Genomic DNA, 24,022 nt, shown 5'->3' with positions numbered 1-24,022 from the left:
AAACCAAAATTTTGGTTAAACCGAATAACTTTTTTGATGACAAATCTTGTAATAAATGACAAAGCAGTGTTAATTGATTATAAAAAAAAAAACACATGATCTCATTGTTAACACTTAATAAAACTTAAAAATTAATGATATCTCCCATTATATTTTTTGACACTTTTAAAAACCTTATTTGTCAATGACCCATTATTATTTTGAATTTCGTCTCAAGACAGACACCTATGAACATCTGTCAGTTGAAAACCTACACAGCATTACAGTTATGGACTATATTTTCCTGAATCTTCTGTCTATGTTTATTAAGTCTTAGTACATTCCAAATGTGATTCCTGCTCTTAAGGAGATTACATTAAAAACGGATGAGAAATTAGATATCTCAAATATGTATTGCTGCCATGGGCCATGCTCTGTAATATAGAGTCTGCTGTGTGCGTGTCTTAGCCACAGGCATTTTCAATTAAGTAGAAATTACTGAGATCTTTGGTGGTCCTGGATGTCAGAGGGTCCCAGGATGTCGACCCAGACATTATACGTTGTCTTTTGTGTTTGTTAGTCAAGAGCAGTACTCAAACCCCACTCTAAAACTGACCAGCACCCCCACCCCACACTCCAGCTGCAATGATCATTACACGCATGTGCATTTTTAACAAAAGGAACTAACGGACTTATCATCACAGCACTGAAAGTGGAAGCTGATTTGACTTAGAGAGAAGGAGAGAGGAGCTATAGCTCTGGTAATCTCTGTTTACCAGGTCACTGCTTCTCAGAAAGAGTGATGTGATGACAGGGTGAGACTGAGTGGGCATTTCATTCGTGCCCCCCTCCTGCCTCGGCCTTTACAGCACTGATCAAACCACACTCCTAAATGTGAGAGGAAATCAATGCGTGCAGCAGTCTGTTTGTATTTGATGTTGTATCGTTCACATGATGTCATATGGTAAGTGGTTTGCTGTACAAAAATCCGAAATCTTTATTGTTCTTGGCTCACATCGAGGCATATAAATATAAATCATGCGGCACTTTCCATGAATGTGGTTCTCTTTGGTTTTGTTACAAGATCTATTAGATATGTTTGGCAAACTAACCTGTCAATTTGACATTGCATCAAAAGTATAGTTTTAAACACATGAAATTCTGTCTTATTCCTCCATTAAAGTCTTGAATTAATTTATCTTTATTTGTTCATTCATTTATTTCTTTTTTAAAATATTTAATTTTCATTGCTTTATTATTAAATCTCACAAATCTGGTTTTAAACTCCAACCCCCGGTTCCACAGACAAGGCTTAAGCTAGTCCTGGACTAAAATGCATGGTTGAGCGGTTTTAACTGAAAGCAACTGACATATCTTAAAATAAGTCAATGCCATTGTTTTGTCTCAAGATGAACACCAGTCTTTTTTTCTAGGGATGCACGATATATCGGGCACCATATTGGTATCGGCCGATATATGTTCATTTTTAATGTTACTCTTATCGGCCCAGTAAGAAAATTTGGCCGATATATATTAAAGCTGATAAATAATGGATTATTTCCTTCAGCTGAGACCCTTCAGATATACACTGTTCACCATGATGGTTTGGTAGTCACTTTAAAAAGGAAAATATAGTTAAGTGCAACATGTTCAGCACAAGTCATATAGGCTACGCAAAATTATAATAAAATTATAATAACATTATTGTGTGCTTGGGACATGGCTTTTAATGGTGAAACTTTTGTCTTTGTAACAAGGCTCTCAAAGATTATATATAAATTTGGATTTAGATTTATCGGCCAATATATTGGTTATCGGCTTTCAAATATAAAGAATTATAGGTATCGGCCAAAATTTTCATATTGGTGCATCCCAATTTTTTTCTAAGGCACGTTTTAAAAGCTACTTAAATGTCCTTATTGAACTGAGGCCTAATCCTGGCTTAATCTAAGCCCTGTCTGTGAAACCAGACCCAAATGTTGTTAATATGGTTGCAAACATCACAAACCTTATTTGAAATGCACAGTAAATAAAAAAAGTTCATAATATTTAATTTGTTGATCAACATTTTATAAAAGATAAGCACATCCATTAACTGATCATTTGTTAAAAAAAGAGTTTCAGACCCTATTTGTGAAAGTGCCATGTATTGTTATGAAATATGAATTATTAAAAGTAATGTGGATGTCAGTGTGCATAAACAGGTGTCAGTGATTCGGGCTTTAACACCTCCATATTTGAATCGTTATGAAAGCATTGTACAGTAACTCCAAAAATGGCTTGCTCACCCCCTTTAAACAAAGATGTCCTTCCGCTGATGGATATCTGGGAGTTTTTCCTATGTCAACAGCATATGTCAACATTACACCGGCTGGCCACACATGGGTGGATTGTCATAAATGTGAGATGTTTACATAGGCTGTGATCTTTGTTCATGTTGTGCCTAGGTCAAGCTCCAAGCACAACAGCACAAAGAAGAGCTGCACGTCATTGATGCTTTTCCATGCGATGACATCTCACCAAACTACACTTGTCAGATATCTTTGCAAGTGATTGACATTTTTTGATGTGTTAGAATAGTCTGCAGTAGTCACCACAGTGCCCTGTGAGTACAGACATACCATTTAATATTACTAGTAACTTCTTACCGTTATCATTGCAGCAGATGCTAAACCAATTGTCAGTTAATAAACTAAAATGTACATTTGCTGAAAGAAGAGATCCAATTATAATCTCGTCTCCACAATATCAATATATTCTCATTTAAGGTGAACTTAATTGCATCCAAATTTAGTCTTGCTGGTAACAAAAGCCATTACTGTTTGAGTTCCTGTTCAGTGGCTAGCTGGCACGGTTCACTGGCTACTGTCAAAAAGGATTTGCTTCTGATTGACAGCCTCACTGGAATGTGAATGGAGTTTTTAATTGCATATCATGTGTGCATATCTAAAGAGACAAGCTCTGTGGCTCGGGCTACTGTTCATTACGACTCTACAGGTCAACGTACAGCTCAACAACTATATAAAGATAAACACAAACAAACACTCATTATAAAAGACCGTGGCATGTGAGCTTGTTTCTTCTCACTTTTTTCTTTCATTATGGATTGTGTTTGTTTGCTTCGATTTTACGGATATGTCCACATATAATTTTCCCGTGTGTGGAAATTAAATACATAATATACTGTCTAAACACGCACACAGATCACCAATTTATTTGCACACCATAAATGACATCAGCGACTGTGCTATCATGAAACTCCACTAGTATTTCTTTTGGTATCCAATATCTGGATACCAGATATGACTGATCCTGCCAAGCTCCAAAATAAATAAATAAATAACAATATAAAAGTATTATTAATAATAAAAAAAAAGTATTATCATAAGACTTGGGTGCTATGTCATTTAATAGCTTTGTGAGGAACAGACTAAAAGTGAAGTTGTTATTCATAGAAAATCTTCCCTTCCTCTTCATTCTTTTTATTCAGACTTTTGGTTGTGTCACTTTTGGTTACATATTTAACCACGTTTAGCAGTAAACTTTACTTTATTATTATTTTTTTTTTTTCCAATAAAAGGTTTACATGGGTATTTCAATTGTACAAAATTATTATTGGCCTGAAGATTTTCACTGGATTTTCACTGTTACTGTTTTATATATATATATATATATATATATATATATATATATATATATATATATATATATATATATATATATATATATATATGTGTGTGTAATTTATTTTAGCTTTAGTACATTGACTATAAAACAAATATTTAATATTGTTTATATCACACTTCAAATCAAGTATAAGTATATAGCTGCCTTCAAATTTTAGGAAGGGGGTCCAAATTATATCTAGGGGTCCTTGGCTTTAAAATTTTTAAAACCCTTGGTCCATAAAGTTTTTTTTTTTTTGTCACAGGCTTCATATTTTTTTCATACATATTTATGTTCTGTTTTCTCTTCCACAGTGAGGTGTACAGTGAAAAAAAAAAAAGTACTCGATTGTTACTCTGTATCTGGAAAGAAAAAGTGTAATCAGTGCACCTCTAGTCCAGAATGATTGCCAGTCATGATCTCCAAGCCCACAAAAGTGTTGTTAATTATGCTGGAAGAATGATTATTGTTGTCATTGCTCGTTCCACAGACCCAGAGGGCCAAACCTGAAAAACAGAATCGAGGAAAATAATGTGGTATCTGCAATCAGCCAAGGTGGTTTGGGAAATCTATCAGTGATGCTATTAAATGCAAAATGACAAAGAACAATCTGCATAAGTGGAGTGTGTTGTAAAGAGGTGAAAAGAGCTTGTCGTAGTCAGTCAGAAGAGACCTGTGCTGAAGCGCTAAGGCGTCACTTTGTATCTGGGGATGAAAAGAGGGAATTTTGCTAGCTTGGTATGTTCCATTTTTGTCTTTGTCAATGTAGAAAATGCAAGGCCATAAACACGAGCATTCCTGTGAGAAAGACTGCATTTTCTGGCCTTGAATTTTAGTGACATGTTTACGTCGTCCGTGTCTGTGTTTACGATGCTGGTCGTCAGTCCCAGTTCAGCACTCTCCAATCTTTGAGTCTGCCTTGCGTGTAATTCAAACAAATGTGACATAGCGCTGCAGCCATGTTTGTTACAAAATAAGATTATTTTCTCAATATAATTAGCTTTTATCTCAGCTAGCATATCAGCCAGTGTAGTGTGATGCAGAAAATGCCAAAAGATCAACTCATTAAGTAGCTGAACATAATGATCATAAAATCTGGACATGTGTTCTCTTTATTTTGGCTGGGGGAATGTTTTTTTTTTTGGGCAGCCATGCGCGTCGAGAAAATTCTGGCACAAATCTGTGATTGCGATTCATTGGAGGCATCTAATTTTTTTGGTCCGCTTTGCCCAATGACAGTCTACATATGAATAGCTGATTAGGCTCCCGGTTTGAGGAAACATCCAAACAGATGGCTCTGTGAAAACCAATCCAGAATAGCTTAATTGTTTAGTTTAATCTCACTATGAAACATATTGCAATCATTTTCACATAAAGACTTTTTATTTTTTTTCGCAGAATGTAATGAAAGTTATGGTGCGGATCCAGGATTTTTGGAGCAGCCTGAAAATATCCCAAACATCCTCTTTTGCCATCAGTATAATTGCTAATATCTTCATAAGACTCTCATCCATAATAATTCATATTCCGTTGTTTGTGGTATTTGAGTGCTTGTCATCAGCACACAAGGCGTATCTCACAACTGTAACCCTCCGTTTGTTTAATTCACAAACTTTTCTCTATTATTTTATGGCATTTGCACGGTTTCAATGAGTCCAGCATCTGTTAAATACACGTTTGTTTGTTTGTTTGCATGCTTTGAGTGTTATTGTGACCACGACAATCGTTCCAGCCTCTCCATTGTGTGGTGCTGTTGCGTGGAGGGACTTCCAGTCAGGACTGATATGTACACGGCAGCTTTGTGAAGGAGCACACCGTGGCCTTTGTGGGCCCATCTGTAGGTGAACTAATGGCCTGTTGTGTTTCCCCTCATTCAGCTCAGTCTTTGGTGTTTAAGTGGCACCTGTCAGCCTTTTGATGCCTGGCCCTCTGTTCTCCTGCGATCAGGAAGGACACGTTGTGAGTTCCTGATCGCTGTCTTGTGACAAGTGTGAGATCGTGTTTCAGCAGCACTAGAACAGGTGGGCCCCACACCTTTCTCCTCTGGAACATAATCATCAAAATGGACTCCACGCTCTGAGGCTTATCATTAGCTGTAATCAAAACCTATAAGAGCAAAAAGTAGGGTGGTGCGCAAAACATCAATATTGCACTCATCGTGATGTGGTTTCAGGATGATGAGAGCATTCTGATGCCTTGTTTTATATTATTAAATAGAATTGATGGCCACCACCATTCAAACGTTTGGGGTTAGTACAATTGTTGAGGAAGAATCTAATACTTTTATTCAGCAAGGATGCAATTGATCGAACGTGACGGTAAAGACTACATTATTACAGAAAAGTTCTAATAAATGCTGTTCTTTTGAACTTTCTATTCATCAAAGAATCCTGGAAAAAAAGTGTCACGGTTTCCACAAACTGTTTTCAGCATTGATGAGAAGAAGAAATATTTCTTAAGCACCAAATCCAGCATATTTCAATAATTATTGAAGGATCATGTGACACTGAAGACTGGAGTATGATTCTGAAAATTCAGCTTTGCCATCACAGGAATTTAAATTAAATTAGATTTTTTCACAATATTAATGCTGTACTGTATTTTTGATTAATATATGCAGCCTTGGTCAGCATAAGAGATTTCATTTAAAGACATTAAAATAATTTTGTCGGCGCGATAGCCTTGTGGGCAACGTGCTGACATAGCGCCATTGTGCTTTGGGCGACCTGAGTTCGAGTCCTGGCTTGTGGACTTTTCCCGACTCTCTCCCACTTTGCTTCCTGTCCTATCATAATAAAGGCAAAAACAAATATATATAACATTAAAATAATCTTACTGACCCCAAAATCTTGAACGGTAATGGATGAAATTTAGAAAATCTACAGCAATTTCTGAAATTCATAAACATGTGGGTCTTTTCTTTGCTTATTGTAATGAAATAAGCTTTGAATGTTGGCTGTTTTGAGAGGGATAGGCTAGGGTGGAAGAACACTTCATTTCCCAGAATGCATTGCTTATGTTGAATTTCTCTGGATTGCATTTAAGTAAATCCCTCTTCCTGCTTAGGACTTTTCAAAAACCATTGATACATGCTTTTTATTTTCAAATGTAAAAAGTTAGCTTTATGATGTACATGAAAGTCTTTTGGACGTTTCCTCTGCATATAAAATTTAAGAGCAAGAAGAAAAAGATGTTTTCAACAAACATGTCTTTTTAATTTTTATTTTTTTTGTCTTCACTGCAAGCAGCTGTGTTTGAGGTCAAAATCGACTCAAAATAACAGACTTAAAGTTATAATTGCATGCTTGACTTTCAGAGAAACTCCCCTCCGTGCTTGTTCATGGTCTGGTGAAAAGCTTTGAAGCAAGTCATTTACCCAAGTTATTATTTGAGGGGTTGAGGCTGATCGATGTTCCATATTTTGGGTGTTTACACATTCAGGCTTTTAGAGGACACACTCAGCCAACTCAACTCGATTCATGAGCCTAAAATTAGGCATGAAAATATGCGTTACTCTGACTGCAGCGCACAAGAGAGCAATTAATTTTAGTGCGGCAAGTGCGTACGCCGTTCATAAGCAAAAGAGAAGGTAATTCAAAGAGACTTAAACCTTATCAGGACAGCTACAAGTGAAATGGAAATGAAAGGCGGTGGACAGAGAAAACAAGGAGCTCATTTCAACAGGAAACCAGCAGAAAGTCATACTCAATTTTGTTTTGTATTAGTCATACCTTCTTCGCGGTTTCCCGCTGAAAGGATAGAAAATGGAGTCAAAAATGGTTCCAAACCCATTTGTTTTATAGAAGCACTTTGAAAAGTTTTGCGGTTGAGGCTAGCATTAGATTAGTTGGGATATGAGACTGTCTGTCATCAAAACAGCCTTTCACCCACTACCATTATTTTAAACACTAAACATTAAAATTTAAGCTTTAAAGTCATTTCATACATTCATTTCCGCATAGCTCTCAATTGAAACAGCGTCCTGATTTAGTAAAATATCATTCTCGCTGCGCAAGACAAAAGGCACAGTGTATTAAAATCTGTCCGGAAGGGCACGTTTCTAGCATGTTCTGGATAAGAGTGCAAATGAGTCTGTCATCACAAATATTACACCCGATCTATAAAACAATTCATGCATTTTTGAAGCCCCTGGGCATTCTGTTTCATACCTTCCCTGTTCGTGGAAATGCAAATCAGTATTACACAGGTGTTATATGTGTTTTAAAAGATGGAAATAGTTCCTTTGTCATTTTAATAACAAGTTTTTTTTTAAACCTTGCGATTCAAACGGTTGAGGCTTATAAGTCGAACCACAAAAATCATCCCTGTTTCAGTACCTCTGAGTCTGATAGTGTTGGACACACTGTTTTTGCTCTCTGCAAACAAGGCCCTGAAGAGAGAGATAAAGAGAGAGTGAGAGAGATATGCACACACACACACACACACACATTCAAATATATGACCCCAGTGTAAATGAGGAACAGCTGCACCATTGTAATTAAACATGGGCAAAGAAAACTACACAAACAAATGAACCTCACAGCCGTAGGTCCTGAGGCACATTAAGGGGAGAGAGAGAGAGAGTCACAAAGCTTCCTACAGGTGGTTAAAACACAAAATTGCTTCTTGGAAGACAAATGAAGCACCCTTTAAATTTGTCAGATAGGAAGTTAATGCTTTTAGTGCTGTTAACGGAGATGAGGCAACCACATTCGCATTTGACACGTTTCACTGGGTGGAAACTCACAATGCTCAGCTGTAGTTAGATTAAGCCAAATATTATTTTAAAACATCATCAGGCTAATATGATGTTATAATGAACATTATACAAGGATAAATAGCAATCACAGTGTTTCCACTTAGTTTTAAGTGGTGTTATTTGTAATTAACTGATTATTAAATATAAATAAGATTAAAGAGATAGTTCTGCAAAGAAATGAATGTTTTTAATTATTTTTTCATGTTTTTCCAAACCTGTCACTGTTGTTGTTGTTGTTATTATTATGTTTTTTTTTCAGTGGAAAATGAAAGTGGAAATTTTGTAATGTTTAGTTTAAAGTGACCACAACTGTCAAGTTTCAAAAAGGAAAGAAGAAAAAAAAAAAGCATGAAAGCTCCATTTGACTATATATATATATATATATATATATATATATATATATATATATATATATATATATATATATATATATATATATATATATATATATATATATATATATATGTATTTATGTGTGTGTGTGTGTGTGTTCTGAACCAATACAATAAATTTATGTAAGAAACAGACCAAAATCATACTGCAGATCTAGCCCCCCCATTGACTACCATAGTATTTTTTTTTCCTACTATGTTAGGTAGTAAATGGGGGGCGAAATCTGCTTGGTTACTGACATTCTTCCAAATATCTTCCGTTGTGTTCAGCAGAACAAAGAAATTTATACAGGTTTGGAACAACTTGAGGGTGAGTAAGGGGCCGTTCACACAGAACACGTTTTTCCTTTCCAATGAACAACTTTTCCATTGTTTTTCTATGGAAACACGCGCTAGACGGACGTACAGAACTGTTGCGCTCACGTCTTGCTTCTTTTGCTTGCTTCTAAAAACGCAGCACTCAAGTTAAAATCAGTTCAACTTTTTAAAAAAAATGCATCTCGAGACCATGCGTTTTTCCCGGTTCCACTGCCCGTGTCTTCCGTTTTTGTTTTTGTTCTGTGTGAACGAGCCCTAAATGATGACAGAATTTTTATCCCTTTAAGTTAAAAAAAAAATCTGTTCTACTTGAAAGATGAAAATCACTTTAGCCATTGTTATGGTTGTGATTATAATGCATCAACTATGTACTCTCATAAAGTCCATGTGTAGCATCACTCTATTTGATTAATATCATTACATGTCATGTTTTTCTAAGGAAACTTCAAAGTAAATTTGCAGCTTAGGTTCACCCGCAATCAATACCGTAATATGATAGAGATATTTTTGTCCTCTTAGCAAATATGCTGGCAATTTGCAGACTACAGTTCGAGAGATAACTTCCAAGGCGCCATTATCCAAGTAAGAGAAGAATGAGACATAAAGGCAGGTTTTGGCCTCAGGTTTCCTTCTTAATCAATAGTTATGTTTTTTATGTAAACAAAACTACAATAGTGATGGACTGCAGTAGGTCCTGCTAATAGCGATGCAGGCGCAAGGCACATCTGAGGATGTCATGGAGACCCATTTGATCCTGATCAGGCTGAAACTCATTAGCCAGGCCAAATTTGTGCGATTGCCAAGGATGCCAAAATCTTGAACGAAACGGATCTTGTGGATGCTTGTCATGGCAACAGCATGTATCAATAAAGCAATCTTTATTTCCTGACAGGGAACGAGACCTGCATTCTAATGGAGGGGCTGTTATTGCGTCGTAGCTCGACACCGTGGCATAAAGGCTGCAGTCAAACTAGCTTTAGTTAACCCATACGTTTTGCTGTTAATGTATCAATACAGACAACCGGCTTAGATGATTGACACATAATGGGATGTTTGTGCCCTGTAGTGTCCGAGCTTGTTTTTCCGTGTATGTTTTTAGCAGCGGCTCATTGGTCAGGCCGCATTAATTCCTATGTGTTTTCCTAGCAGGAGAGGTAATGAACAGGAAGTGATTGTGGTCATGCGTCCAGATAAGAGAGCTTGTGTCCCAGCATCCCTGATGCTTATCACCCACCACACCAGGGCGGCAGCTGCAGAGGAAGTGCATAGCGCCATAGCAACAGCCCAAGAGAGGAGAATTCGCTGTATAGCTCACAAAAATGTCTCAGGTTCAGCTCTGCACAAAACAGGGATGTGAAATCACCTGTTTGAAACATTTTCTCTGAGAGTATAAAAAAAAATATATATATATATATATATATATATATATAGTTCTGTCTCTAAATTCTCATGAGTCACATTCAAAGCTTGTTGTAAAAAAACTATAAAAGCACATCTTTAACTGCAGATAATATTTTAATATGGCAAGTTATTATAGTGGAATATATGACATGATAAAAATTTGTGTTATTGTTGAAAACTGATGTCTTTTATCATATTTGCAAAGCCACTGATGAAAATCTTTTTTTTTTTGTTTTTTTTTTACTAATATTTGTTATACAGTATTAAAGGGTTAGTTCACCCAAAAATGAAAATTCTGTCATTAATTACTCTTACTACCCTCATGTCGTTCCACACCTGTAAGACCTTTGTTTGTCTTCAGAACACAAATTAAGATATTTTTGATAAAATCTGATGGCTCAGTGAGGCCTCCATTGCCAGCAAGATCATTTCATTTTTCAATGCCAAGAACGGTACTAAAAACAGTTCATGTGAGTACAATGGTTCAACCTTAATATTACAAAGCGACGAGAATAGTTTTTGTGCACCAAAAAAACAAAATAGCAACTTTATTCAACAATATCTAGTGATGGACAATTTCAAAACACCGCTTTATGAAGCTTTGAAGCTTTACAAATCTTTTGTTCCGAATCAGTGGTTCGGATCGCGTATCAAAGTCATGCGAGCTATTGAAGTTTCAAAACACTTATGACGTAATGAAGCCTCGTTTACTGAAATCACATGATTTTAGCGCTCTGAACCACTGATTTGAAATAAAAGATTCGTAAAGCTTCAAAGCTTCATGAAGCAGTGTTTTGAAATCGCCCATCACTATATATCGTCGAATGAAGTCGTTATTTTGTTTTTTGTTTTTTTTTGGTACACAAAAGATAATCTTGTCGCTTTATAATATTAAGGTTGAACCACTGTAGTGACATGAACAGTTTTAAATATGTTTTTAGTACCTTTCTGGGCATTAAAAAAGGAAATGATCTTGCTGGCAATGGAGGCCTCACTGAGCCATCAGATTTTATCAAAAATATCTTAATTTGTGTTCCGAAGATGAACGAAGGTCTAACGGGTGTGGAACGACATAAGAGTGAGTAATTAATGACTGAATTTTCATTTTTAGGTGAACTAACCTTTTAAGTATTTTCTTTGTAAAAAACAGAAAATTGCACCATGTGGAGGGTTTCTAAAGAATAGCACCCAAAATTCACAAGTAAAATAACTTTTAAGGTATTGTTTATCACTCAGTTTGTCTTCCTGTTGCTCAAACCTTAGAGAATAGTGCTAGCAATGCCAATGTCCTGCATTAAAGTATTATTATTTTTATTATTGGTCAAAACACATTAATGAAACAATTAGGTAATGGCTATATCTACCTGTCAGACCTGGTACAATCACTGTAACACACTGTCTTTTGTGGCTTATTGCTTTATTGACACACACAAACAGAATACAATTGTACAGTGGTATGAATTCAAAGCCTGAGCCATAGATTGAATGGAACAAATGTGGAAGGGATGCTTGGGGGGCTTTTTTTTTCCCCAAGTATGTCCACTGCTGATAGCATTCCTGGTTTCTCGTGTCGTGGCGCTGTAATAGGCCGGGCAGCGCTGGCGAAGTGAAGCACTGCTGTGCTGTTGACTGAAGCTGAGCTGAGGATGAGAACACAGTGGCCCATTGTACTGCGTTCAGATACAGAGCCTGATGTGTGAGTTCGGTCAGCTCCTGCTGGGAGCTTTTGTCAAGCGGAGTAGCCCGCTCAAGGGTGTCGCTTTTTCGCGCTAAATACGTACATTTCTGTGGGAGATTTGGGGAGGGGCCTGTTGTAATGAACATGGCCCTTTTGATTCGCCATCACTGCCCGCGACAAGCCGCACGTTGCCCCTCTGTCAGCGTAGTGTCAGGTTAAATGATGGATTAGCGGATTGATTTTCCTGGATATTCTGCTCAATTGTCTTTCGTGTTTTGCAAATTAGCAGGAAAATGACTGAACACGACTCTCTTTGTGGCTTTCTGTGTTTTCACCAGATGGCAAGAGCTCTGCTATTACAAAATTACAAAAGGTGGACTTAAATTAATGTAAACAGCAGTTTATTAAGTTTTCATTTACTAGCTCTGGCAGTTGATAAAAATAGCTTGTTAATTGTGCCCAAATGTACTGAGTTACCTTCTCCATGTCAATCAGGTGTGACGAGGGCACTTCCTAATTTAGAGGAAGGTGGATTCATATTTTAATAAGCCACTGTGCATGGCATTCAGCCATGAGGTAAGAAAAAAGACGACCCAACATCTGAATTAATCGTGTTGGAGGTTAAATTCAATTTCACGTAATGGGACTTGGCACAGTTTTTTTTTCCTGCACAATAGCTGAAATTGCAGCCCTTTCAGCTGGCTGCTGGCAGCCGTCCACCCAGGTCATTCTGGCTCCTGCTTCTTGTTGTCTCTTTTTTTCTCCCCTCTGTATAAAGATACAGGCAGAAAAATGTTAATCCTTTCAGTGCATCGCACCTGTTGACATTTTTTGGGGTCTATCGGTTTTGCGATTAGCGTGATTTAATGTAGCTTACCTCCCTGCAACAAGGACGGCAAGAGAGTTCTTGGGATGGAGGGGGGGGGTGGGGGGGGGGGTGGGGGTTGTGTCCATTTTCCTGATGCACCAGGACAAATTCTTTGAGTCTGTTGAAAGTGATTAGATTTCTCAAGGGTCCTTGTCTCAGAAACACTACCCTACATAAATTACTCATGCTCTTCTCTCATGGGCTTAGGGACCGGCTGCCAGCGCTGGAACACATCAGCCATTTGCCTGTTCAAAGGCTGATGAGGTAAATATATATTCATAGTATATACATAGTATATGTGTGTATGTTTCTTGAGCACCAAATAAACATATTAGAATGATTTCTAAAGTATCATGTGACACTGAAGACTGAATAATGATGCTGAAAATTAAGAAAATTAAGCTTTTCCATCACAGAATTAAGCTTTTCCATCACAGGAATATATATATATATATATATATATATATATATATATATATATATATATATCTATATATATATATATATATATATATATATATATGATTAATCGCACATCAATTTAGCGGAGAAATTGCCCCAAAAAGATAAAGTCATTATTGTGTTAAAGGGTTAGTTCTCCCAAAAATGAAAATTCTGTCATTAATTACTCACTCTCATGTCGTTCCAAACCCTTAAGACCTTCACTCATCAAATTAAGATATTTTTGATGAAATCTGTGAGCCTTCTGGTCTCTTATAGACTGCAACACGATTGCCACATTCAAGGCCCAAAAAGGTAGTAAAGACATCGTTAAAATAGTCCATGTGACTTAAGTGGTTCAGCATTAATTTTATGTAGCGACAAGAATACTTTTTGCTTTCAAAAAACAAACAAAAATAACAGCTTTATTCAACAATTTCTTCTCTTCCATTTCAGTCTCATGCATAGTTGACGTAGTAAACACAGTGCAGCACAATTCTGTGTTTTACAACAGAACACCGACTCAATATTGGCCGACACTGGTCACGTGAGCAGCACGACGCATGCGTGTGATGCTGACGCTGTAGCCGGCCAATACTGAGTCGGCGTTTGGATGTAGAACATGGAAGTGCTGCACTGTGTTTATTACTATCTTAAAATTAACACTTTAAATTGACTTAATATATATATATTTAATTTTTTACAGTATATATATATATATATTCTACAAAAATGCCTTTTAAACTTTATACCGGGTCTTAAAGCAAAACTTTGGAGAACAATTTCAGTGCTCAATACTCACCATAACGTCTTGAATCTTGTGACGATGAATATCTGAATCTCTTGGGAATGTTTGTTTCGGTCTTCTTCAGCACTGACAGTTTCGGCTCCGCTCTCTCTCTGCTCTGCATCTGCATTTGAATTCTCCATACCAACGGTTTTCTTCAGGCGCATTTTGAGCATATGTATACAGGTTTTTGGACATAGGACTTGTTCAGCCAAAACACAGATTTTTCTCTTCGACATGATAGATTGACTGAGCACTATTAAATATGTTCGGTGAATATACATTTTTAATTTTAAGTGAAGACATTAAGCTATAATTAGAACAATGCATCTTTTTGCATAAGGATAATTATTTGGGAGTCATATATTGAGCCAATATGTAATTGTCAGTTTCCACGATTTTTTAAAATTAAAATTTTTTACAGTGTATATATTGCCCAAAAATATTTGGACAAGCACATTTTTCATCTTAGACTTGTGAAACTTTGTAAAACATGTTTATTGTTGATATAGCCTGGTTTGATATTTTTTATCCAATTCAGTGAATTTATTATTATTATTATTCAGACATTTTACATTAAGTGAGACTTAAGTGTCCAAAAGTATATATATACTCAATATAATGATACACTACAACACTGTATGTGTTGTGTAACCCTCTGTGCTGGCAACAGTGGTCTCATGTGGTTGTTTGTGAGGGGTCACCATGTCATGCAGAAGGTTTCATGTCTTCAACTAGCTGTTCTGTGGTTGAAGTGTATTGTGGGACATTGGTGTAGACATATGTCGGACTGCATCCCAGACACCAAAAGTAGCACACACACACACCACTCCTGTTGAGATAAAAATAACGTGACCTACCTTTCAGCTGCAAACATCCTCAAGTGAGCAGATACACTTAAACACTCTCCCACACAAGTTAAACACCGTTGACCCCGCACAGCTGCACCAAAATCTGCACCATTTATCAAAATACAGAAATGAAACAGACACCGAAGACAAACAAGGAGAATAAATGTTGTCTTTGGGCTTTCGGTGCTGGAAAACACTTGTTCAAACACCCTTATCAAACCAAATTTTCCCCTCAACCAATCGTAAAATAAAGCAATTAAGTGATCGTGTCACCATCTATTGGTCTCCAGTGAAATATGCCTTCATTTACCTCTATTGGGATTCCTGAGGCAGTAAATTATGATACACTGTAATTTTGTCTCACTGTGAAAGGATATTTAACAAGCCACTGGCTGCTCACTCTGAAACTTAATCATTTTTATCCCCCGTCCCCCGACTTTTTTCAGGTCAGCTCTGTTTTAGATGAGATTCGGTCAGTGTTGAAGCATATCTAAGGACTCAGTTTAGTGGAAACAGACATTAAAGTTCACTAATGGTTTAATTTAAGCTAATTGCGCCAACAACAATGACCAAAAACCATGAGCCGCGAGAACCGATAAATCGCTTCACGGCAACAGTGCTGGCCAGGGACATCAGGAGAAAAGGAGAAAAGCAATATGTCATCATTCATGAATCATTAATCCAATGAAGTCAAAATGTTTCCCAGAAACTCGGCTGTCACTTTACAGACCGGACTGCAACGGCAAAGCTGCGTCATCGTGTTATTCCCCCTTATATAAATTGCCATTCTTCACAGATCTATGTCAGGCCATTGTGAAGATAATTGTAACATAGGAGGCTGGTTTCACTCTCAGCGTGGGGCTTTCACCAATCAACTGATAGAAATGAATATGTGCATTACATCGCAATATATTCAGAAATAATTCCGCACAATGCCTTGGAGGCAAAGCGCAAAAAGGAAAAGCCCAACTTGGTTTCTCGGCTCGACATGAAATCGCACCAATTCAATAAGAGCCAGCCAGTGATTTATACTTCATCCTCATCTCTGGGCCTAATATCAGAGTGCCTCTATAGGTAGTCATGAAAGTCACTCTAGCTCACTGTAATAAATTACAGTGGTGGAACACGAATGAAGACGCTTTCAGTTCAGCTTCAGGCTCTCAGAAAATTGCCATTTTGAGGAGGGGGGGGGGGGGGGTAGAAAAAGAAATCACTTTGTGCTGTAATGCAGTACAGACAAAGGTTATTCATCAGAGGAATGATTTGAAGTCAAAGATGACTGCCACTCTTGATATTGAATGCTAGGGAGCAAAGAGAGAAACACTCCCCCCTTCTCTCTCTCTCTCTCTCCTTTTGCCTCTATTTCTCTCCATGACGACCCTGACCCACTTTTGTGGCTGCTTATTATTCAGGCTACGGTTTATCCATGGAAAGAATGTGTATAATTTGGTTTGACAACAAACCCCAGCGTGTTCCTCTCAGAGAAGTGGTTGCTATCGACAGCGACTCTTATAGAGTAATTTTTTATTTCTTTATTTTAATATAAAAGAAATCATAATGTAGTCATATCTCGGGAATAAGCTATAATTTTCTGTACGGAAACCATTTGAGTGCGCGCCTCGTGCAGAACTATTGCTGTTGGTAACAGCGTTTGACCTTTAGATTTCAGCTGAAATTAAACCATGAGGAAAGCTCTCCTTGTCTCCCATACATCCTCCTCTTCACTGCGTGCCATTAAGCTCACATTTTTCTTACCCTATCTGTGTTTTATAAACGCTGACATGTTTAGAATGTGAAGTTTCACCAGTGACTAATTACACCGGGGAAACCAAAGGTGTACATTTGGATGTTGATACTATTCGTTGCTCGAGCATCTGCTGATCAAAAATGAAACGGAGAGTGTTTCTGGCACATCTCCAAGACAGCATTAGCATCTTGCGAGATGGCAAAGGAATATATTTTATTACTTGACATACTGCTGCTTTTAAGGGTCCACACATGTTGACATAGGGAGGTCGGCAGAAGGTCTGAAAGGCCAGATGTACCTTCAAGTTGATACGGAGCGGCTGATAACAAGATGATGGGATTAATTATTTCCCTCAATCTGCCAACAGTCTCTAATGCAGTCAGGTATATACAGCCGGAGCAAAATGTGTTCATATAATATATCATCTCATGTATGTTGTGGAAACGTTAGAAGAGTGGAGAGGAACTGAATTTAAAGTTTTGTGTTCGTTTTAGCTTAGAGAACATAATATATTCAAAGACCATGACTGGACTCAAAACAAAATATAAATTTTTTGTATACATTTGCATTTTTCTCTGCCCTGCCTGTTTTTAGACTTACTTAGTGTTTTGTAAAATAAAATCTCAAAAAGGAGACATAATTTGGTTGCTTTTTAGTTACTTAATCAAATAAATGTTCACCTTTTTTTTTTTTTTTTTTTTTTTTTTTACATTTTGGAGTATTTTTTATATTAATTTGGAGTATTTTTTTATATTAATTTATTTTTATATAAGTGTATTCACATTTACCTGCATTGCTGTATTACCTGATATAATTTATTTATTTATTTATTTGCCTTTTGGAGTATTTTTAAGCTTATTCACATTTATCTGCATTGCTGAATGAAATGAAAAAAATATAATTTTACTATATATAAAAAAAAAAAAAAAAAAAAAAATAATATATATATATATATATATATATATATATATATATATATATATATATAGAATCTGATTTTAAGGTGTTAAATTGCAACTTAAGTATCATAAATTTCACATTCGAGCCAATTTTATGTAACTCAAACCTAATCTTTCTCACCGTAAATGAATCCAATAAATCAAATTGTGAAAGAAACGCTCCCTCTCCCTCAACGAGAGCCATAATTTTATGCAAATGTTATACAATAATCTGTATTCTATATCTCAGTATGAAACACACACACTCTGAAATGCAATATATATATATATATATATATATATATATATATATATTTACATTTTGGAGTATTATCTGCATTGCCTGCATAACATTTAAAACAATAATTCATTGCAGTTTATTAAAAACAAAATAAAATCATTTAAGTTGTACCATTTATTATTAACTTATTAATAAAAACCTTAATCTAAACATATGAGATGTTCAAAATAAAATAAAAAACAAGCTGGAGATAAAACAGCTGTGAAGTATTTTACATTTAAGAAGCACATTAGCATTGAAAAATGCATTATATCCATTTCTGTCAGTTCAAGAGGTTTTATAATAGATATTTTAGGGGGCCCATATATTTCAGCGGCTCCGAGTCCGACATAAAAGAGGACGAAAATGAGCATGGTGCTGAGTAGTGAGTGCATTTAAACCACAGGGTGTGGAAAGAATACACACTCGCAGTTTGATTTTCCCATACTCTGACCTTCCATAAGAAACTGATGAGGAATGAAATTGGTTCCAGTCTCGCGAAAAAAAGCTCTGATTCACATCTGGACATCTGAGAGAGAGAGAGAGAGAGAGAGAGAAATACACACACACGCGCTCAAAATGTCCTAGTCGGTGCAGCAAAAATGGTTCCTTTCTTTCAGACAATGTGAAAAACTGTCATATTAACAGTCAAGGCCTATGCTGCATTCCTGCCAAACAACTGCATTTAATGACTGAAAGCTATACCGCACTAAAACATTTGTGAAAAAAAAAAACATGATGCCATTCACATCTGCGTCACATGAAATGATGAGTACAGCGCAGCAATAAAGTCTGAGCACAGGTGCAATGCCAGAAATAGGATTCGTTCTATTTGATTACAGTATGTATCACTGAGCAGGAGAGATGTCACTTCTAGACATATCATCCAGTGCCAGAGAAGCAAATGCATAAAGCCAATTTGACAAAGGGGTCAATATACAGCATCCAATAAAAAAGAAATCTACAAGATCTGCCAAGAGCTATAAACATCAAAATAATGGCCCCACTGTTCAACAAATATATTCAATTGGCTCCTCTTTTCTTATTTGCTTCTTGGATCATTTTATATTTTTTGCCATTTACAAAGTCGTAGAAGTCAAACATGATGCATGACGGTGAAAAGTGTGCCGCGTATGAAACGTTAGCCGTGTCTGTACAACAGGCAATCATGAGAGATGATGCGGGGCTCATTGATTGCACGCAAGTTGCATGATTATGTTCAGCGCAAAGCATTCCATTGCACTCATATCTCATTACCCCTCTTCCTGAACGGCGGCCATTTTGATTGGGTGATGCTACAGCAGAGAGAATTGTTGAAACAAGAGAGCGCCATCAGCCTCCAGTTCCACAGGAAATGCATGATAATCTGTGTAGCTTCACCAAAAATGTCCTTTGTTTGTAATCTGTTCTGTCACCAATATGTTGGTGGCATCATGTGTCTCTCCTCGGTTCCCTTCCCCCCTTCTTATGATATCTGTTTATATTGGATCTGTACAATATGAATAATGTAGAGCAACCAATCTCATTACCATGCTGAGATATAGAATACAGATTATTGTATAACATTTGCATAAAATTATGGCTCTCGTTGAGGGAGAGGGAGCGTTTCTTTCACAATTTGATTTATTGGGTTCATTTACGGTGAGAAAGATTAGGTTTGAGTTACATAAAATTGGCTCGAATGTGAAATTTATGATACTTAAGTTGCAATTCAACACCTTAAAATCTGATTTTAATAGCTGGAAATTTTCGACACCTTTCAGTCAGAATGACTTTTCACAAAGACCTTTATCATCATTAGCACTTTTCAAAGTTGTTTCATAATTCCACACATGCATATATTTTGCACCCTCTTTTGCATAATACGCTCATTTACAAACCCTCACAAAGATGTATTTTGCTCATATAACAAATGCAACATTTTATAGCTTTTATTATATTACACGCAATATGCAAACATCAAATGCAGTTTTGCGACAAATGGAATATTTTGCTGTGATCTAAAAGGCCTTCGTTCGCGTCTGTTTTTCAAATTGTCGCTGTGCAAAAATCAGTAGCATATTATGTTGGTATTACAGCCCACAATTCTAGTTTTGGAAAAACAGTGGCACGCTGTCATCAAATATGGATGTTTGAGGAGTTTTTTTATGAATGCAGTACAATATAATTAGCTGGAGTGGCCAAGTACTTCGCTCAAGGGCACAGACTGGTCCTAACATAAAACATAAGGGTTTAACATCATCCCAGCTTCACAGCTTGTTTTCATCCCAGAACCTTTCAGAAGTCCGTCCCAGCCTAGCTAAGTGGCAAACACTTAAGATTAGAGGAACAGAAGTTCCTCATATATTTTAATAGAGAGTTGTTCAGAGCTGGTTGAGGTTGGCAGGGTGCCCTGGTACCTTCCTCCTCAATAGCTGGTACTCTTATATAATAGTGTATGCCAGGAAAAAGAGTTTGTCAGGAAGAGGGGGGGGGGGGGGGGTAGCTCGGGGTGGGGGTTATATAGGTTTAGCCAGAACGTTTCCATTTTATCTGTGTACACGGTGGGATGATGAGGCCAGGCAGGGGGGCTCTGCAGAAATCCTGCTGACCTCTGTAGAGCTCAGAGAGCAATACACTGATACGAGCTCCTCTCAGACTGCAGGTGCTGAAAGCTATTACTCTCTTGATTACGGATGGGAATCTCAGGATTTAACGATTCTGGTTTCTATTTCGCTTAATGATTCCGGTTTCTTAATACCGTTGAGGAAGTACCAGATAATTGATCCTAATTACATTGTCATTGTGTTTATACAAAACTCTGTTCTTAATGTTTATTTTTACCTATACGTTGTCCTATGAACAATCTGTGTATAATTACTTTGATTTTATTCTAATTAACTGTTGGTACATAAACAGTAACAGTTTTTGAGTCATGAGATGAGTCGTTTTGAGTTTGTGATTCATTTTGACATTTATTAAAAAAAAATCATAATAAAAGTCATATAGTATACTGACTATACTCTATGCACTCTAAAAAATGCTGAGTTAAAAACAACCCAAGTTGGGCTGAAAATGGACATACCCAGCGATTGGGTTGTTTTAAACCAGTGGTTGGGTAAAATGTTTGCTTAACATGCTGGGTAGTTTTATTTAACTCAACTATTGTTTAAAAATTACTGTATTGCTTGCTTAAAATGAACCAAAAGTATGTTGGAAATTAACATTTATTAGGGGCCGTTCACATATCGCGTCTTTTGCACGCTCAAATTCGTTATTTCAAATGTAGCCGCGCGGCAGGCGCGCTCATAATGTAATTGACACAATTGCAATGCGCATGCAGTGCGTTTTCCAGGCGCCTCTCAACTTTTCAGAATACTGCAAGCGCACCGTAGGTCATGTGACAAGAACCAGCAGATCAGCTTCTGCCTTTCTGTAACAAAACATCGAAAGCTCAGCCGAACAGCTGATCATAGCTGTACAGCTATTATATCTCATCTCCATAATTATATGTAGTAGTAAAGCTAAATGCAAGGGCTAGAAATCAATTTATCCTTTACTGAAACTTCCTACTCCTCATGGAGAGCTCAGTTCTTGGTTGCATAGCATCGACAAATGCCACCGGAGCGAAAGTGCTTTGGAAAAAAGGAGAAAGCGGTGCGGCTGTGCTTTCCACGCGTTTTTAGACACGATATTGAACGGCCCCTTAATATGTTTAATAAATGAATTTTTTTTTATAAGTTTAATGAATAATAATTAAAAAAATATATTTATTAAATTGCTTATTGAATGTTCACCTTTTGATTATTATTGTTGCCTCTAGTAATTATGTGTCTAATTTTTTAATTTCCAACCTATTTTGGGTTCATTTTAAGCCAGCCATAGTAATTTTTAAACAATAATTGGTTTAAATAAAACTGCCCAGTACGTTGGGCAAACATTTAACCAAACCACTGGGTTAAAACAACCCAATCGCTGGGTTTGTCCATTTTTTAATTTTGTCCATTTTCAACCCAACTTGGGTTGTTTTTTATCCCAGCATCCTTTAGAGTGTAGTGTTGACAATTGTTTAATTCATACAAAGTCACCACCTAAAATAGTTATGTTTTTCTGTGAGACTAGGTTGGCCCTATTCACACACTAGAGTTGTCAAAAGCACCAACTTCGGTACCTATCGGTACTGAAATTTTAAAAATGTAATGTTTTGAGTGCTGTTGAGTGGATTTGTAAACACCTCTGATTGGCCATTGTGTTGACATGCCCATCGGATATGCCTGTGATTGGCTACAATGATCAACGCACTGGAGCGTTTGAAAGCACACCAAAGTGTTTGAATTTGAAAGTGTTTTGAAAGCGAGAGAGGAGCATTTGAAAGCAGGCGTTTATCAGCAGACTGGTCCGCGATAGACGCCTGCTTTCAACGCTCCCATATGTATCTGTGTAAGCGCTTGGTGAAGAGCTTCATTGATGACTATTTATGTTTTTACAGCGTTGATCATTGTAGCCAATCACAGACATATCTGATGAGCCGTGAACACAATGGCCAATCAGAGGTGTTTACGAATCTGCTCAACAGCACTCAAAGTGTCACATTTTTAAAATTTCAGTACCAATTAGGTACCCAAGTCGGTACTTTTGACAACTCTATCACACACGTTAATTGAGTAAAATTTTGAAGCTAGTGTCAGATTAGAGTCAAATACAGCTCTCTTAAACACATCGTTCTGATCGACCGTCAATGTCGAGACCCTCCAGTGACACTAATTAGAATAAATTTACAGAAAACCCCTTGTAAGATAAATACAGGCATTAGCAAATGAACACATCCCTGGCCACAGTTCAGTCCCCGCACACACACTTTGGCCCGTAGGCCTCGTCGTTCTGAACCAGGGGAGTCATTTAAGGATGAACAGTTTAATTACAGAGCTAATAAGTGTTGCCACAGACTTTCTAATATTATTCTGGGAGAACACTAGCATGTCATTACCCTCCTCCCCCTAAGGAACACTTCCTATTAATCATAATGAGGAATTTGTTAGCATGTGGTCATGTCAGTTGGGATCAATTTCTTTTACCTAAGCTTTCTATGAAGCTGCCAGACGCTCGGGGCGGAGTGTGGAAGGGATCGATTTACAGTCCCGCAGCCATTAGGCCCTGTTTTGTTTTTGTTGTTTTTGTTATTTGATAGCTCATTTGCATCAGCACGGCAGCTGCTGAACGCACATTGTAGTCGTTTGTTGACCTGCTCGCAGAGATACTTTCTTGCTTTTTGCACTAAAACTCGTTTATTTTAGGATGTAACTGATGCCTGCGGCCCTGTAGTTTGATGGTGGACTCTTGTGGTGTTTTTTGCTAATCATGCAATAGTTTGTGTAGTGCATGCAGTTGAGCTGTCAGATTTTAGAATAGCAATCTGCTCTAGGTGTGGTTTTATTGGTCATGTAATGGCACCTCAGGCTCTGAAAGAAAAGCTACAGTGACACAAAATGGCTTCCAGCTTGCCACAAGATTGAGAAACGCTAGTTTGCACGAATCAAGAAAAACCTCAGTCATAATCGGCCTGTACAGCTCGCAAAATGGAGTTCGCACATTGCAGGGTTTGCTTCTAAAGTGTAGGTGAGGGAGGGTGTTGGCCAACTGTTGCTGGATGGATTTGGTGTCAGTTTGATGTGTTTAGCTCTGAGGTTTCACTTTTTCAGCTAAGGCCACCTCACACTTTCCACTGGCACATTCATATGCAAATAGCGTCTGATAGGGTAAGAGCTAAGCAGATAGAACAGCGCACAGACACTGAGAGAGACATGTTAAAGGTCATAACAGTGAGAAACCAGAGAGAATCTTTATAAAAATGGATATGGTGTGAACGGCTGCGTCTCGAACCTTCTGTTATAAATAACTGGCTGCCATGTGAGTGGGAGACAGCACTGTTGAAATGAGG

At 37.2% G+C, this 24,022-nt stretch overlaps 1 protein-coding gene across 6 annotated transcripts in view; it reads left to right on the top strand.

The window, feature by feature from the left end:
- Positions 1 to 24,022, top strand: part of tox (thymocyte selection-associated high mobility group box) — a 66,829-nt gene that overhangs the window by 4,085 nt on the left and 38,722 nt on the right. For 4 of the 6 annotated variants that reach the window (XM_067362611.1, XM_067362608.1, XM_067362610.1 and 1 more), the window contains exon 2: positions 13,269 to 13,325. The exons of the other annotated variants lie outside the window; for them this stretch is intronic. In XM_067362611.1, the coding sequence (XP_067218712.1) occupies positions 13,269 to 13,325 (57 nt within the window). The remainder of the gene's footprint in view (positions 1 to 13,268; positions 13,326 to 24,022) is intronic. 6 annotated transcript variants of the gene reach the window in all.

This window comes from Chanodichthys erythropterus, chromosome 16, assembly GCF_024489055.1.
Source record: "Chanodichthys erythropterus isolate Z2021 chromosome 16, ASM2448905v1, whole genome shotgun sequence".
In the NCBI taxonomy this organism is placed as follows: Eukaryota; Metazoa; Chordata; class Actinopteri; order Cypriniformes; family Xenocyprididae; genus Chanodichthys; species Chanodichthys erythropterus.
This window is presented reverse-complemented; position numbering and strand designations above follow the sequence as displayed.